General features: G+C 45.6%; 2 protein-coding genes across 2 annotated transcripts; one reads left to right on the top strand and one right to left on the bottom strand.

Moving 5' to 3' along the window:
• Positions 1–464: 464 nt before the first annotated feature.
• Positions 465–6,939, top strand: dlgap5 (discs, large homolog-associated protein 5; the record flags this gene model as incomplete). Its single annotated transcript, XM_080516950.1, has 19 exons — positions 465–543; positions 1,581–1,762; positions 1,844–2,028; positions 2,111–2,161; positions 2,252–2,291; positions 3,151–3,237; positions 3,336–3,425; positions 3,529–3,600; positions 3,689–3,705; positions 3,832–4,082; positions 4,181–4,306; positions 4,410–4,498; positions 4,585–4,847; positions 5,012–5,252; positions 5,343–5,486; positions 5,778–6,289; positions 6,375–6,543; positions 6,677–6,720; positions 6,829–6,939. Exons 2-19 carry the CDS (start codon positions 1,591–1,593, stop codon positions 6,937–6,939), a joined length of 2,664 nt encoding a protein of 887 aa, XP_080373076.1. The 5' UTR covers positions 465–543; positions 1,581–1,590.
• A 3,862-nt stretch (positions 6,940–10,801) lies between these two features.
• rsph10b (radial spoke head 10 homolog B) lies at positions 10,802–15,845 on the bottom strand (the record flags this gene model as incomplete). Its single annotated transcript, XM_080516949.1, has 15 exons — positions 10,802–10,897; positions 11,195–11,317; positions 11,375–11,515; positions 11,829–11,945; positions 12,419–12,491; positions 12,578–12,671; positions 12,764–12,953; positions 13,431–13,519; positions 13,602–13,701; positions 13,796–13,975; positions 14,048–14,168; positions 14,265–14,350; positions 14,424–14,597; positions 15,383–15,458; positions 15,775–15,845. The coding sequence occupies 15 exons, from the start codon at positions 15,843–15,845 to the stop codon at positions 10,802–10,804; spliced, it is 1,731 nt and encodes a 576-aa protein (XP_080373075.1).
• Positions 15,846–17,300: the final 1,455 nt, after the last annotated feature.

Here is a 17,300-nt window from a genome sequence, read left to right as displayed (position 1 = left end):
TATTTATAGCAATACAACCACGTGTTCCAACTTTGTTAGGTAAGTAAGTAAACTTTACTTAAAGCGCTTTTCATGGAAAATGGCCACAAGAGGTTAACCTTCACAAGAGGTTATATTTAAAAGATCATGCAATATATTTTATTTTATTCTTCCATTTAATTTGTTGTGCTTTTCTCCTTTATTTCCATCATATTTTAAATCTAAACGCAACTTCTTCTAAATTGCCGATTTTTCACTCGTTCTTTAAAACACTGACGTCATATCCGGGTGAGAACACTACTGAAACTAACTGGCGAAGAAGAAAGAGAACCAATCAGCGCTCGGCACTGCTCCTGCTGGGAGCCAATCAGCGCGCGGCACTGCTCCTGCTGGGAGCCAATCAGCGCCAGCGGATTCATTTTGAAAACCCTGCCGCGTTTCTCGTCGTGGTTTGTTTTTAGTCTTCAGGAAAAAGTTTCCGTTGAGCTTCTTTCAGCGATTCGTCCTAAAGGTTTACTGGAACGATTGATTTTGGAAACGAAGAAGAAGAAGAAGAAGAAGAAGGTAAGTCGCTCTGTTTCTGATCCGTCGTTTGCTTCTGTCGTTTCTTTTCTTCGCCAGTTATTAGAAACATTTCCTCTGGAATCTCGACGTGACTGTTGTTTCTCCAGGGAAAATTAAAAGTTCAAGTCTTTCTACAAGATTACGATATTAGCTACTGACGCCACAGCCTCCTCGACGTTCTAAAACAAAAAACACGTTCAGACGATGAAAATCTGTATTTTGAAGTAAATATTGAATGTTTAATCTCCCTGTCGCTCAATCTAATCCCATAATCCCATTTCTTATTAGTGTGACATTTGCTTTTGTCCTGTTTAAGAGTAGAAATGTGGGCTCCACGGAGATTTAACTACTAAAGTGTCCAGTTTTTCTCATTTCCTCATCTGAAGGAATAATTTTTACATATACCCAAGACTTGAACATTTCTATTCTGGTATTATTAGGCTTTACTTCTTTAAAAAAAAAGAAATTCTGATGTCCATTTGCACAAAAGAGGTGAAAGAAAGTCAAAATCAAGGTTTACAAGGCCGTAATAAAAAGCTGTATGGATTGAAGCTGCTGAGATTATCGGTGGATTAAATCTGTTTGGATCAGGGAGGCGGAGGTTTAGAGACAAAACCTGGTAGGAAGTGACAGGAGAGGTGGAGGATCTTCTGGAGAGGTGGAGGATGAACCTGCCAGACAGGAAGTCCAGAGAAAAGAAGGTTTAGTTCCTCTTTATTTCGTTCAGGAATGAAATTAAACAGTCGTGGCAACAAAACTTCCAATTCAACGCATTTTATTTGAAACGGAATGGACGAGATCGTCGCCATTCAATACCTTTACATCAACATTCTCAATATTTACAGATATTTTTAAGTGTTCTATGTGCAGTATTCACAATATACACTCAAATAAATAAGAAAAAAGATGAAGGGAAAGAAAGATGTTTTGCTGAAATCAAATATCTCACATCACAAATTACTTCAAATCTAGTTTCCATGCTTAACGTTGCAGATTTGACGTCTTTCTGGAATTAAACCTACAACCGTTCTTCCCAGGTGCCTGAACATGGAGTCTCGATTTGCTCACCTGCGCCAGCGGGACGCCAGCGTCTCCATGCTGAGGACGAAACTGTCCCGCAGGCGGTCGCAGTCGCAGAAGGAGAACCGGGAGCGGACCGTGAACACCCGCAGGCAGCTGTCGGCGCTGGACAAGATCGAGGAGATGAAGCCTGCAAGTTGTACGTCCTTTTATCTTCCATCTCTTTTTATGACCTGCGTTCCAGCGACGCAAACTGCCGTCACTCGTGTTTCCTCTGCAGCCAAAGTGGAGGACCGGCTGAAGCAGCTGGAGCGCTGGAAGGAGCGAAAGGCGCTTGAGAAAGAGAAGAGCAAGAGGGACAAAGAGCGAAAGGGGGTGTTTAAGACGGGCCTGTATCACCCGAAGGACAGCGTCCACGTCGCCCCGCCGCCGGACGTCCCCGCCGCGTCCACCAGAGCCAAAGGGGTGAGGGAACCTCCCGGTCGCCACGGCGTGACTCCTGGGCGTCTGGCTCGGGCTCCCGGTGACTCTTCTTGTCTTTCAGAAGAAGGCGGATCCGCCGCGGAGCGGCCGGGTCACTCGCTCCATGAGGCAGCAGGTGAGTTCGCCGGCTCGGCGGCGGCGTGGCGTCGATCCGCCGCACGGAGGACGAAACTTGACTTCCTGTTCTTTTGTTTTCGCCGCGGAGCCGCTGAGGATGGAAGATCCCAACGTCGGGCCGAGGAAAGGTACGTGGGATCGCTTCGTTTCTATTTTTCTGAACGACTTGACGTCAGATGATTGTGTTTTAAACGTATCCAGTCTCCAGGTGGGAGAATTCCCAGAGCTCTTCAACCCTGCGGGGGCTCTTATTTTGTTAAATTTAGTAAATATGTCATTTTAACCCTCCGGGGCCTGAAAGCATCTTGTGCCGTTTTTCACTACAATTGATTTTTCCTTTTATATCTCAGATATAAAATCCTTAAACCTTGCGCCTTTTTTGGTGTCGTTTTGTTCAGGACAACCTCATAAATGCATTTCTGAAGTATTTTCATCACTTTGGCATACTGTATTAAAACAGTGGATCTAAAAACACCATAAAATTACAAATTCGGCTGGTAAAAACAGATTTATTGACTATAAAAGTCACAGACATGGTTAACGAATCATTTTGTTTACTTGTAAAGTAAATCTAAACTACAATTAACTCAAATTTATCAAAACACGACTGAAAAAACAATTCTATACAGATATTTACTGTGAAATAGAAGCACTGCCTCAGGCGTTTTTGTAAAACTATTTACAAAAGGTCACACATGTTTTTCCTCATATCTCCACTTTTATTTGGGCGATCAACGTCATTTAAAAACGAGCTTGTAGTTTTATATCTGCACTTTCGACACGGATTGAAACACTGGACCAGACGACGCCGTGCCGTGACGCTACTGCCTTTTCAAACGGTCATGTGACGAGGACGCACCGGTGCGTCCGCCGGCCCCAGAGGGTTAAGAGGAAAAGCAATGCATTGAAGTTATAAAGTAAAAACTTTATAACGATATTGGAAGGCAGGAGCTCACCCCATCCTCGCCCCCCCCGCCCTTGTTTTAGCACCAGCAGCCGTGGAGAGGTCCTCCAGGACCCGGGGGGCCGCCGGCAAACCGCCACCTGCAGCAGCCAAGACCAACACCTGCGGAGGTAAACAGCAGAAGAAGAAGAAGAAGAAGAAAGTCGTGTCAGTGGACCGACTCATGACTTCAGTGTGTCTCTGTCTCCGTCTGTCTCCGTGGACGAAGCTGTGAGACCTCCGTCCGCCCGATCGGCCACCCGGCCTCCCGCTGCAGCCGCCCGTCCCGAGGAAGACCGACCGAAGAGCAAGGCTGCAGGTCCGCTGTGGTCCGAGTCACATTATCACCCCCCCCCCCCCCCCCCCCCCCGGGGTGGAAATATATATATATATGTATGTGTGCTCAACGCTTCCCTCTGCAGGTGGAAGAACCACGAGAAGCCGAGCCGCCGATCGTCCCGCGGCGCCACCTGGTGGAGGAAATCAGACTAAAGGTACGTCTGCAACAAACGTCTGGCGGAGATCGAGGAGACATTAAGGTTTCCTTCATTTCCTGAATCGTGTTCTTTGTTTTCCCGACAGAAACGGTGGAGCTCAAGGTGGGACACTCCGACGGCAACATGGCCGCCGGCCGTCCGGCCCGTCGCCGTTTCTGTTCCCTCGCACTTCGGTTTGGAACCTTTTGCTCTCCCGTCACCGATCCTCCCGTGTTTCCCACCGTTCAGGAGGAAACGCCGTTGGAAGCGGCGGTTTCCCACCAGGAGGAGGTTCCCGGCCCCCCCGCCGCCGCCGCCGCCCCCCGCCCCCGGGAGGACGAGGCCATGGCGGTGGAGCCGGTGGATCCGGCCCGGCCGTCTCGGCCCTCCCGGGTTTCCTTCGCCCCGGCCGGCTTCGTCTTCCAGGCTCCCGCCGGGTTGCCGGCGTTCAAGTTCGACCCCATGACCCCCCGGTCCGCCGACGCCTTCCTGACGCCGAGGTCGGGACGCGCCGTCGGTTTCCTGTTGGAAGAACTTTACATTTTACGGTATTTGAGCAATAAGAGGGTTAAAGTCTGGCGGTTTCCTTCCCGCGCAGCCCGACGCTCAGTCTCTCGCCGCCGCCGCCGAACCCCGACGCTCCTCCAGCTCCGCCGGGCGAAGCGTCGCCCTCTGGCGCCCCCTGCAGTCCCCCGGAGTCCAGACACGACGTCCCGTACTTCAGGTGTCCACACTTTTCTCTTCTCCTTTCTTCAGCGTTTACAAATAATAAATAAACACGCAGTTGACGTGTCTCTTCTGACGGCGGTGGGGGGGGAATCCCTCAGGTCACAGGTCGTCACGGAGACGGAGAGGCTGACGACCTTGAGCCTCCGCTGGGAGTCCAAGGTGGAGGACGAGTCCATCCCGGAGGAAAGTGAGTGTGACTCCCGTCCCCCCGTGAGACGGCGTCCTCGTGCACATCTTCATCCTTCCTCCTCCTCCTCTTCCTCGCCGGTGCAGTGAGGGACGGCATGCGGACGGCGGTGGGCCAGGCCCGGCTGCTGATGAAGGAGCGCTTCAAGCAGTTCTCCGGCCTGGTGGACGACTGCGAGCTGCGGCGGGGCGACAAGGTCACCACCTGCTCCGACCTGCAGGGCTTCTGGGACATGGTGTCCTACCAGGTGGAGGACGTCCACAAGAAGTTTGACGCTCTGGGAGACGCCGAAGGCCGCGGCTGGGCGGAGGAGCGCCGACCTCCACCTCGACAGAGGAAAGCAGTGAAGGTGAGACTTTCAGCAAACGCTACTCTGAGTGTCCTTCAGAAAAACATCAAGAGACGAGAAGAGTCACCGATTCGGGACTTCAAATAATTATGTGATGGATTATTCAGGCCAGTTTGTCGTTTCATGAGTTTGACCTTCAGAGTCTATCTTTTTCCCGCTTCCAGAAGCCGGCGGCGGCGGCGGCGGCCAAATCCCCCGGAGGCAAGGCAGCAGCGGCGAAGTCCCGCTTGGCGGCGGTGAAGGCGGCCATGAAGGCCAGGCGGCAGGCGGAAGAGGGGGGTAAAGCTGAAGACGACGTCCCACCGAATCCTGGTCCTGCTCCGCCCAGTCCGGGGCCACAGAGACCAGGGAGACCGGGTTCCCATGGAGGCTTCCTCGCCGTGGAGAGTCCGGTCAAACCGCCAGGTGACGGGGACGAGACGAGACGAGGACCTTTTTGTGTTTTGGGGCTTTTCCGTCTCGTCGAATCTAAACCGGCCGTCGTTTTGTCTTTAGGTTCCGTCAGGAGATCCAGTCGTCTGAGTGCAGCTGCTCCTCCTCCACCCTCCAACTGCTCCACCTATCTCTCACCGCGACGAGTCACTCGCCGCTCACTTGCTCTGGTTCAGACTCCGACTCGTCTTCCTGCCTCTCCGACTCGTCTTCCTGCCTCTCCGACTCGTCTTCCTGCCTCTCTGACTCGTCTTCCTGCCTCTCCGACTCGTCTTCCTGCCTCTCTGACTCGTCTTCCTGCTTCTCCGACTCGTCTTCCTGCCTCTCTGACTCGTCTTCCTGCCTCTCCGACTCGTCTTCCTGCTTCTCCGACTCGTCTTCCTGCCTCTCCGACTCGTCTTCCTGCCTCTCTGACTCGTCTTCCTGCCTCTCTGACTCGTCTTCCTGCCTCTCCGACTCGTTCTCCTGCTTCTCCGACTCGTCTTCCTGCCTCTCCAGCTCGTCTTCCTGCCTCTCCGACTCGTCTTCCTGCTTCTCCAGCTCGTCTTCCTGCCTCTCAGACTCGTTCTCCTGCTTCTCAGACTCGTCTTCCTGCCTCTCCAGCTCGTCCTCCTGCTCCCCCGACTCGTTCTCCAGCTCCTCCGACTCGTTCTCCTGCTTCTCCGACTCGCTCTCCTGCTCCTCCGACTCGTTCTCCTGCCTCTCCGACTCGTTCTCCTGCTTCTCCGGCTCAGACGCCTCCACAGCTCCGCCTCCTCCTCCAGCAAACCCCGGCACCAGGGTCTCCGGGAGTCACTCCTCTGGGAAGCGACTCTCTCTGCTTCTCCCCGGTGAACGAGGCGTTTTCAGGCGCCGGCCCTGCGGGACAGGAAGTGAGCGGCTGCGTTCCTCCACTGAGCGCGCCCAGACACACGCTGCCCACCGTCGCCGTGGAAATGGAAACCACTGAGACTGTGGGCGTCCGTCACGCCGCAGGGCCTCCAGCCGACTCCCTGTCTCTGACTCCAGATGTGAGATGTTTTCTTCTTCTTCCACTCCGAGAGAAACTCCTGTTTTCTCTAAACGGCCTTTCGTCTCCCTTTCTTCCGACGCCAGGCGCTTCCTGGGTTGGACTTTGAGCGTTACCTGCGGCCGTCCCTCAGAGGCAGCCCGTCGCCTCTCCTGACCGACTGCTCAGACGTGTGGTCGCCGGCGGCGACGGCGGACGTGGAGATGACGAGTCCCACGGGGGAGCGAGACGACCCGGCCGCCCGGGGAGCTGCAGGTACGCCCGACGTGCAGAATCTCCACACACACCTGGTTTCTTTCATCTTTGGATCTGGGAGCGGCACGTTGTCACTTTAATGAACGTCACTGCACGTTTTCTCTATTTTAACTCACTTTCACTGTCGCCGCAGCAACGCCAGCGACGTCTTCGGTGTTAAGCTTTCTGTCGCCACAGGTTCGACTTGTTTCTCTTCAACATTGACACACACAACATTTGACTTGATTATTTCATTGTTTCTCGCTTGTCTTCTCCATATTTATTCTTTCTTTCTTTGTCTTCCAGGTCCCGGCGCCGGCGTCTCCCATGCTGTTGTTCACCCCGGACATCAAGGACAAGATCCGACAGTCCGTCTGTCCCACTGACCTGATGGTTTTTACGCCTCCCAGCCTGTAGACGCTGCTTGTTTGAAAAGAGTTTTCTTCTTCTGTTGTTGTTTTTTTGGATAATAAATCTATTTCTACCTTTTATGACGCTGAAAATGTTTTCTCTCATTAAAAACTTTATTCTGACTGGAGAGAAAAAAAGAGCCACTGAGTCACAATTCTCCTGTGCAATAAATGCTTTTGTTCACCCAAATCACTTTCGTGTTTACTTCTTTATTTGTCGTCGTCCAGCCGAGCAGAGCAGAAATCATGACTTCGTTCAACATACAGGAAGTTTCCAGGTTTGTCTCGATCAGTGTTTTTCTGCCACTGCACCGCGAGATATAGTGAGGTGAGCCGTGGGAAATTATCCAATTTCAGTGTATTGCAGAGTAATCATGTATCAATACTCTACACCACTAGAGGGCAGCACAGAACTTTGCCGGTGAAATGTAAAGTGACAGACGTCAGTGTGGTTCATCTCCACCTCCTGCTACCATCTTGTATCAAAGTACTGTCAGTGACAGTGATGGAGAAGTTTTTGAAAAGGAAGAATGTGAACCAGGATCTCAGCTCTTCATCCATCAGGTCCAGGTTTCACACTGAGGGAGTCACTATTAATCATCTGCATTTCCCGTGGCAAATGCATGATAGTGTGAATGCTGCTGGCAAACTGTAATGCGACCTAGACTAGACTGAGAGTTTAAACTTGTGCAACTTTTTGAAACTTGGTACAATTTTTTTAAAAAGCGTCAAACAGTTAAAAAAGTTCAAACAGTTAAAAAAGTTGAAAAAGTTTCAAAAAGTTGAACAAGTTTCAAAAAGTTGAAACAGCTAAAAAAGTGTCAAACAGTTAAAAAAGTAGGAAAAAGTGAAAAAGTTTCAAAAAGTTGAAACAGTCAAAAAAGTGTCAAACAGTTAAAAAAGTTCAAACAGTTAAAAAAGTTCAAACAGTTAAAAAAAGTAGGAAAAAGTTTCAAAAGTTTCAAAAAGTTGAAACAGTTAAAGTGTCAGTTAAAAAAGTTCAAACAGTTAAAAAAGTTCAAACAGTTAAAAAAGTTTCAAAAAGTTGAACAAGTTTCAAAAAGTTGAAACACTTGGAAAAAGTGTCAAACAGTTGAAAAAGTAGAAAAAGTTTCAAAAAGTTGAAACACTTGAAAACGTGTCAAACAGTTGAAAAAGTAGAAAAAGTTTCAAAAAGTTGAAACAGTTAAAGTGTCAGTTAAAAAAGTTCAAACAGTTAAAAAAGTTCAAACAGTTAAAAAAGTTGAACAAGTTTCAAAAAGTTGAAACACTTGGAAAAAGTGTCAAACAGTTGAAAAAGTAGAAAAAGTTTCAAAAAGTTGAAACACTTGAAAACGTGTCAAACAGTTGAAAAAGTAGAAAAAGTTTCAAAAAGTTGAAACAGTTAAAAAAGTTCAAACAGTAAAAAAGTAGGAAAAAGTTTCAAAAAGTAGAAAAAGTTTCAAAAAGTTGAAACAGTTAAAGTGTCAAACAGTTAAAAAAGTCGAAACAGTTAAAAAAGTTCAAACAGTTAAAAAAGTGTCAAACAGTTAAAAAAGTAGGAAAAAGTTGAACAAGTTTCAAAAAGTTGAAGTTTCAAAAAGTTGAAACAGTTAAAAAAGTGTCAAACAGTTAAAAAAGTTGAAACAGTTAAAAAAGTTCAAACAGTTAAAAATGTATCAAACAGTTAAAAAGTTGAAACAGTTAAAGTGTCAAACAGTTAAAGTTCAAACAGTTAAAAAAGTTCAAACAGTTAAAAAAGTGTCAAACAGTTAAAAAAGTAGGAAAAAGTTGAAAAAGTTTCAAAAAGTTGAACAAGTTTCAAAAAGTTGAAACAGTTAAAAAAGTGTCAAACAGTTAAAAAAGTTCAAACAGTTGAAAAAGTAGGAAAAAGTAAAAAAGTAGGAAAAAGTGAAAAAGTTTCCAAAGTTTCAAAAAGTTGAATAAGTTTCAAAAAGTTGAACAAGTTTCAAAAAGTTGAACAAGTTTCAAAAAGTTGAAACAGTTGAAACACTTGAAAAAGTGTCAAACAGTTGAAAAAGTTGAAACAGTTAAAAAAGTGTCAAACAGTTAAAGTTCAAACAGTTAAAAAAGTGTCAAACAGTTAAAAAAGTTCAAACAGTTAAAAAAGTTCAAACAGTTAAAAATGTGTCAAACAGTTAAAAAAGTTCAAACAGTTAAAAAAGTTGAAACAGTTAAAAAAGTGTCAAACAGTTAAAAAAGTTCAAACAGTTAAAAAAGTTCAGTTACAAAAGTTCAAACAGTTAAAAAAGTTGAAAAAGTTTCAAAAAGTTGAACAAGTTTCAAAAAGTTGAACAAGTTTCAAAAAGTTGAAACAGTTGAAACACTTGAAAAAGTGTCAAACAGTTGAAAAAGTTGAAACAGTTAAAAAAGTGTCAAACAGTTAAAGTTCAAACAGTTAAAAAAGTTCAAACAGTTAAAAAAGTGTCAAACAGTTAAAAAAGTAGGAAAAAGTTTCAAAAGTTTCAAAAAGTTGAACAAGTTTCAAAAAGTTGAAACAGTTAAAAAAGTGTCAAACAGTTAAAAAAGTTCAAACAGTTAAAAAAGTAGGAAAAAGTAAAAAAGTAGGAAAAAGTGAAAAAGTTTCCAAAGTTTCAAAAAGTTGAACAAGTTTCAAAAAGTTGAAACAGTTAAAAAAGTTCAAACAGTTAAAAATGTGTCAAACAGTTAAAAAAGTTCAAACAGTTAAAAAAGTTGAAACAGTTAGTGTCAAACAGTTAAAAAAGTTCAAACAGTTAAAAAAGTTCAGTTACAAAAGTTCAAACAGTTAAAAAAGTTGAAAAAGTTTCAAAAAGTTGAACAAGTTTCAAAAAGTTGAACAAGTTTCAAAAAGTTGAAACAGTTGAAACACTTGAAAAAGTGTCAAACAGTTGAAAAAGCAGAAAAAGTTTCAAAAAGTTGAAACAGTTAAAAAAGTTCAGTTAAAAAAGTAGGAAAAAGTTTCAAAAGTTGAAAAAGTTTCAAAAAGTTGAAACAGTTAAAAAAGTGTCAAACAGTTAAAAATGTGTCAAACAGTTAAAAAAGTTCAAACAGTTAAAAAAGTTCTAACAGTTAAAAAAGCTGAAACAGTTAAAAAAGTGTCAAACAGTTAAAAAAGTTGAAACAGTTAAAAAAGTGTCAAACAGTTAAAAAAGTTCAAACAGTTAAAAAAGTGTCAAACAGTTAAAAAAGTTCAAACAATTAAAAAATGCCATGCATTCACACTAAAAAGACATTGGGAAATACTTTTTTTCTGGATTTACTTGATTCCTGTTGATAAAACTGTGATGAGAAAGACTTTATATTGTTAATGGAGGCTACAGAGTTTCACATTTTAACATTTTCGGGTGGAGGTGTGACTCCAGATTTTTTCCAAAGAAAAAGTGTGTCTTGGCTCAAAAAGGTTGAAAGACACTGTTCTAGATAAAAGCTAAAATCCCGAGCAGATGTTGGACTGCATTATCTTATAACTGGACGTCGTTTAAAGGAGGACGGTTTATATACAGTGGAGCAGTGGTTCGTCGTCCAGAGTTCAAATGTTCCTTCTCCAGGTGACAGTAAATAGTGACCCTCAATGCTTCTCTGTCTGTTTGTCCAGAGATGAAGATGGATGTAAAAACTTAATTGCCATGAACATGATTTCATTGTCTTGTTCCCCATTGAATCAGTATTTTCAATAGAAGTTCCTGCTTTTACCCGTTTCCAAGTTCTGTCACTTTAAGAAGGAGACCAGAAAGGGACAAACACAACAAGTGATGGTTGTTTATTTATTTACTTATTCTAAACGTCGTGACGGAGCTTCGCCTCTCTCAGCCTCACGGTCAGTTTCTCCTGACGGTCAAACGCCGGGAAGAAAAAGTCGTTGAAGAACCGATCGACTGTTTGGATCTTTAGTTCCAGTTGATCTTTGGTCTCTGTCCCGCCATCCTGTCCGTCCTGTCCTTCATGTCCTTCATGTCCTTCGCCTCCACAAGCTTCAGGCTTCCCTGTGAGACACGCTTGTATTTCTTGGTCACTTCATCTTATTAAAAGTTTTAAGATAAGAATAGATTCAAAACAAACCAAACCTGCAAGCTGTTGAGTCTCAGTGACTTCGGTCGCAACATCTTGACTTTCCAGACCTTCGCCTGAGGAATCCTGGGTCTATGACGGGACGTCCAGATAATAATAAGAATTCAAAGCTTGTTTTACTGTAATCTTTAGATTCTGAAGAGTCACGATTCATGGTGTTTACAAGATGTTGGTAAAGGGACAGGCTTTAGATAGAAAGAAATGGATCTGACCTTCTGAGTTCTGCTGTTTGTGGTCTGAGAGTCAGAACCAGAATCCTTCAGGCCTCCGGAGGCCGGCAGACACTTGGCCTCCGCACATCCCACAAGAACCTCGACAAACTCCAGGAAGTTCATCTGAAACAACAACAATGAAGCGAGAAAATAAATCTCGGCAAGAGGAAAAGACCAGACCTGTTCAGATTTTGCGAAGGCCAGAGGCGTCAGAACCTCCTGGTTCAGACAGGAAGTGGGGTTGGTCGGGTCGCAGCTCTCCGCAGTCAGAATCTCCACGAACCTCGCCGGCGTCAGCCGATCGTCCAGCAGGCACAGATCCTGGCCAACAGCAACACGGTGGAAAGGCTTTTTGTGACGTTGCATTAAAATCTCAACCCGTTTTGAGTCCGAACATAAGTAATATTGCACCTCGAGATGTTATTCTGTAAACTACCCTTCAATTTTAGGGATAAAGTCCTTGTAGATTCTAACGTCAGCTGATTGATTCCAGTTTCCAGACTAATAGTAACTGAAATCAAACCCCCCCAGAAAAATAGGCTTATTCATGGTTTTGTTCTATGAATGTGCATCAAACGAAGTGTTCGGTGGGGAAGATGCATGACAAGGAGTTCATACGCAGAGTTCCGTGCACCTTGAACATCCACAGCAGCTTCCTGCAGGTCATGGCTGCTCCCGTCCTGCAGCGAGACTCAAAAACCTCCCAGATCTTCTCCACGTGCTGCAGCGCCGCCGCCGCCACGCCCGAGTGCTGGAAGAGGAACCCTGCACAGCGGTTTTAGGACGGGTTACCCTGGTGTGTGTGTGTGTGTGTGTGTGTGTGTGTGCGTGCGTGCGTGTGTGTGTGTGTGTGTGTGTGTGTGTGTGTGTGTATACGGCGGACCAACACGAAAACTGCATTGTTTGCATTGTTTCTGCCGTTTCCGTGGCAACGTGCATTGTGTTTAAAAAACCTGCGACCTGCAACTCAAAAGTTTCCCAAAAACGGCACATTTTCACTTGAGACGTTTCGTGAAGGAGGTGAAGGAGGAGAAGGAGGCGAAGGAGGTGAAGGAGGCGAAGGAGGTGAAGGAGGTGAAGGAGGCGAACGTTCTACCTTCTACGTCTCTACTTCAAGCCGTTGCGTCTGATTTTCTGATGATTCAGCTGATTTCAGGATTCTAAGCTCAGTCAGTCAGTCAGTCAGTCAGTCAGTCAGTCAGTCAGTGTGTCAGTACCTTTGACCTTCCTAGCATGCGGCAGGATGTCCTCCGTCATCAGTTTGGACAGGCAGGCAGCCAGTTGGTTTTTTTGCGACCTTGAAAATACGAGACATTTTTCACTCAGAACAAGCCGGCGAGGATTTTTAAAAAAAAGTGATTTTCCTTGAGTTTAATTCCTCACGGGACGTCGTCACTGTAGATGCAGTCGGCCACCGTCACCAGGCAGTTCAGCAGGTTGCGAAACAGCAAGGTGGAGAACGGAGAGCGAACGTCTTCTGAAGCTCCTGGAACAACACAGTGAAAATCCCCCCGACTGAACTCGTGAGGTCTGACGGCGCCGGAGGCGTCTCAGTCCGGGACCGCTCACCGTCGATGAAGTGGTTGATTTGTGAGAGGGTGGAGCCGCGATGGTGGACGTTGCAGTCCTTGAGCAGGCGCCACAGCTGCAGCCGGCTCAGCGGGGAGGCGTCGCCGGGGCAACGGGCGGAGCCCAGTCTGCTGTAGAAGTTGTAGATGGACCGGAGTTCTGCCATTTGCCTCAGAACCACGAACTCCACCTGGAACAACGAGCCACAAGGTCGCAGCAGCCTTGAAGGGTCATTGTCCAAAATTCACTCCACACCTGGAACGACGCCCCAGAAGTGTAGAAAGTGTGTCCTCTCTCTCCCCGGCTGGTTCCAGGTTTTAAAAAGTGTGTTTCTCCAAGCAGCCAATCAGAAATCAAACCCTATATAGTGTCATCCGGGGTTCAGCCAATCACAATCAAGGTAGGCTCCTCCCTCTTTGACTCCTCCCACAATCTGGCACATGGCGAGAGGAAGCACTTCCTCCTCTTCCCATAGATGGGCGTGTGTGTGTGGGCGGAGCCAGCCCAGCTCACACAGACACAGCAGATTCTGACTGCAGCTCCTAGGATCAAAATATTCTAATGGAGGGAGAATCAAGGAGGCGCTGGAGACTTTGAATTCCAGGTTCCAGGAGGAGGAGGTGAACATCTGGATGACGTGAACAACCAGCGGCGGAGGTCGCCTCACCTGTTTGCGCTCGTTGCCGCGCGTCTCCTCCGGGAATCGGTCCAGAAGGCCTCCGATGTCCAGACCCACGTCCGAGTCGCCGCCGCCGCCTGATAGACGAAGAGCGGAAGGCGTCTCACACCGGGGGACATCCCTGCTTCTATATTTGTGAGGAATCTGAACTGGGCGTACCGAGGGGAGGGTTGTCCGTCAGCCATCGGTTGGGCGTCGACATCCTGTCGTCCACGAACTCCCCGTCGTAAACGCGACCGTCCTCGAAGGTGAGTTTCCCCTTTCGGAACCACGAGGGACACAGGCTTTGAGGAATCGTCACGCTGAAGGACGACGTGCAAGTTAAAGTCTATTTTCTACATATCGAGACGAACCTGTCCGTGCTTTTTATTGTCCTTCCATTGGCCCTCGTACTTGGCGCCGCCGGCGTACAGGAAGGTTCCCGTTCCCTGCCGCCGCCCCGCCGCGAACTCTCCGACGTACTGATTGTCCTGCGGGTAGTGGGATCCGTCCACCGTCGTCCCGAAGACCCAGACGTGCCTCCCCTCCCCGTGCTGGCGGAGGAACCTACGCGTTAGCCGAACGAGCCGCCGCAGCGCGGGAAAAAGATGCAGCGGGTTTCCTACGTGAACTCCGTCCCGCCATTCCCCAGCGTACTGCTGTCCCACGCTCCGCCATTCCACGGTGCCCTCGCCATGCCTCAGGTTGTCCTTCCACTCGCCGGAGTAAGTGTCCCCAGATCGGTAGCTGTCCAATAACACAAACAAACAAAAAGGGAAACATGGATGACATCACAGAAAATAGAAGACGTACAAAAAAAAGGTAGTGTGTATGAATCGATACCGTCGCTGGCCCCACCCCTCTCGGGTGTTGTTGACCCAGTCTCCTTTGTACCAAGAGGTCATTTCCTGGTTGTAGTACACGGTACCCTGCCGGACCCACGGACAGTTAAGAACTACCGAGAAAAAAACTAAAATCTCTGAATCTAAAGAGACAACGTACCTTCCCGTGCCGTTTCCCTAAAAGCCACTGACCGCGGTACAACGCCCCCTGTCGGGCACATCTGAAGACCCCCCAGCCGTTTCTCACGCCGCCGCAGACGTCGCCCTCGTAGCTGCTGCCGTCCGGCCAGGAGAACCTCCCCCGGCCCCGCGGCACGTTGCAGACAAACTGACCCTGGTCGGTAAAGACGAGGAGAAACAAAAGGGACTGAGGTCTCGTTGAGCAATTTCTCCATTTGGTGAATTTTTTGATGGACCTTGAAACAAAACCTAAACGTGTGTTTGTTAGATGCTGCTTTGGCATTTTTAACATTTTTTTTTTTTCCCCATTCAGGTCTTAATTGCCTATTGGTCACTTATTTCTTATCTTTTTTCTTGTGAATCATTCCAATATTTGTATTTTTTTTTTTTTTTTTGCCTCAAACAACTTGATTGCATTTGCTTTTACTGAATAAAATGTAAAAGTGTAAAAAAATTAAAAACATATGGAGGATAAAAAATGTCAGCTTACTTCATATTTCAGGCCAGATGTGTGTGTGAAGACTCCGACTCCGTCCAGGAACCCTCTGGAGAACGTTCCCTTTAAACAACACACACACGCTGAACAGCAACTACGTAGATTTGACATTTTGACATTTGAAAATACTGTTTGTTTTTCTTTGTTCCAAGACGTAACTGTGGCATACAGTATGGCCACATTAATATTTAGAAGGTGATATTAACCTGATGTCTAAGTTAATATACATTCAACTTCATTCGTTACCATATACGTCGCCAATTGCAGCAAATTCACCCGTTAAATTTCTATGTTCAAAGCACATTTCCTCAACAAAGATTTTTTTTTTTTTAAATGACAAAACACATATATAGGTCCAGTGTGTGTTTATTTCTATTTGGTGACTGTTGCCGGGTAACAATACACACACAGTGAGACTGTGGGGGGATTATTCCAGATTCTACCTCGTACAGGTGATCTCCTTCGAAACGAACCACTCCTTTGCCGTCGTGCTGCTCGACACTCGTTTCCTCCTCAAACCTGTGGGAGAATTTTATTATTTAAAAATGTCTTTCTTTTTTTTTTAATTAAAAAAAAAAAAAAAAAAGGAAATGAGACACATGTCACATGTTTGATCCGAGAGGTTCTTTTTTTTTCAGCTTTAGATTAAATTGTAAGACAGAAACTTTGAGACAGTACTTTAGGTACTGGTTACCTAAAGTTGATCTTATCTATTTCACTGTGGATTCAAAGCTTCTGCTTGGATATTGAGTAAATTCCTACGTATGTTTTACCACATCGAAGTTGCTTTTACTTTATTTAGTTTAATAAATCCAATGTTTCGCAAAAAAAAAACCTGTGGGAGAAACACAATCCACACTTCTGAGGGAACTCCGTCAAACTCTGTGGTTTGCTCTCCGTCTCCATGGCAACAGATGGCGACGAAATCAGAGCATCATGAACCACTTTTCTTTTTCTTGTTCTTTTCTAATTTATGTATTTATTTTGGGCAATAATAAATGGGCTCCCAGAAAAGCAACCTTATTAAGCCACCAGAACGACGGCAGTGAACGTCACGTGACCTTCGCACGGCGAGGTGCAGCAGAGCGACGCGGTCGTTTCCGGGCGTCTCGTGACTCCCGGAGGAAGTCGCTCCGTCCATCGACGAGTTTCTCTTCTAAAGTCTGGACCTCAACGGCTTCCCGAGTCTCCTCCTTTCTTTCTTTCTTTCGGTTTTTTTTTTTTTAACCTCTACTTTACTGTTTACAAGCGCCAGGCGGAAACGTCTCCATGGTAACGGGACGGACGCACACGTGTACGGAAGCCTCGTCGGTCCAAAAAGGTGAAGCACACGGGGAAAATGATACGGAATATTTATCGTCATATATATATATATATATATATGTATATATATATGTATATATATATATATATAGTGTACAGTGAAAAGCTAAGTTTGCTGGTTCAGTATTTATAATGAACTAATAGCTAAAATGATAGATAGTAAGATAGATATACATAGATAGATGATATAGATACATAGATAGATATGTGATAGATAGATAGATATAGATAGATGATAGATGTATAGAGATATATATATATATATATACATAGACAGATGATAGATAGATATTTAGATACATAGATGATAGATATATAGATAGATAGATGATAGATAGATATATAGATACATAGATGATATATAGATACATAGATGATAGATATATAGATAGATAGATGATAGATAGATATATAGATACATAGATGATATATAGATACATAGATGATAGATATATAGATGATAGATAGATAAAATAAACAAACACTGAAGGTTAAAATTAAGACTTTTCTAGTTAACAAAGCTCATAATCAGGGCGCCAACAGGAAATGATGACCCACCTTCTGCTGCACTGTCCGTGTGTGTGTGTGTGTGTGTGTGTGTGTGTGTGTGTGTGTGTGTGTGTGGACACAGACCAGCGTCTCCCAGGTCTTTGGCCGACATGAAGGTTGAAGATCTGAACTCAGAGGTTCAAACACGTGGATCATCATGAAGAGACGCACGAGGACGAGACACGTTCTTGTCTGGTGGGTCTTCTGACAGGAGCTTCTACCTTTTTTTAGCGTGAAACCGTGGAAGAGCGACGCTCCGACAGACAAATGGAGAGAATAGGATTTACAGTATGAACACTTTAAAAAAAAGGTGGAATGAGAAACAAAGACTGGAATCTTCCTCGTGCAGATCAAACCGACCGATCAGCCTCGAAGTGCTGCTTTTTAAGTTTTCTACACCTTTTGTCTGGGAAAATAACGCCTGAATACTTTGATGTGGAGTTTGAATTAAAACAAAAAAGAACTAATGCTGATGAGGAGACATGATGT

Source organism: Blennius ocellaris (genome assembly GCF_963422515.1).
Source record: "Blennius ocellaris genome assembly, chromosome: 21".
Taxonomy (NCBI): Eukaryota; Metazoa; Chordata; class Actinopteri; order Blenniiformes; family Blenniidae; genus Blennius; species Blennius ocellaris.
Note: the sequence above shows the minus strand (reverse complement) of the source record. Positions and strands in the feature narration are given on the sequence as shown.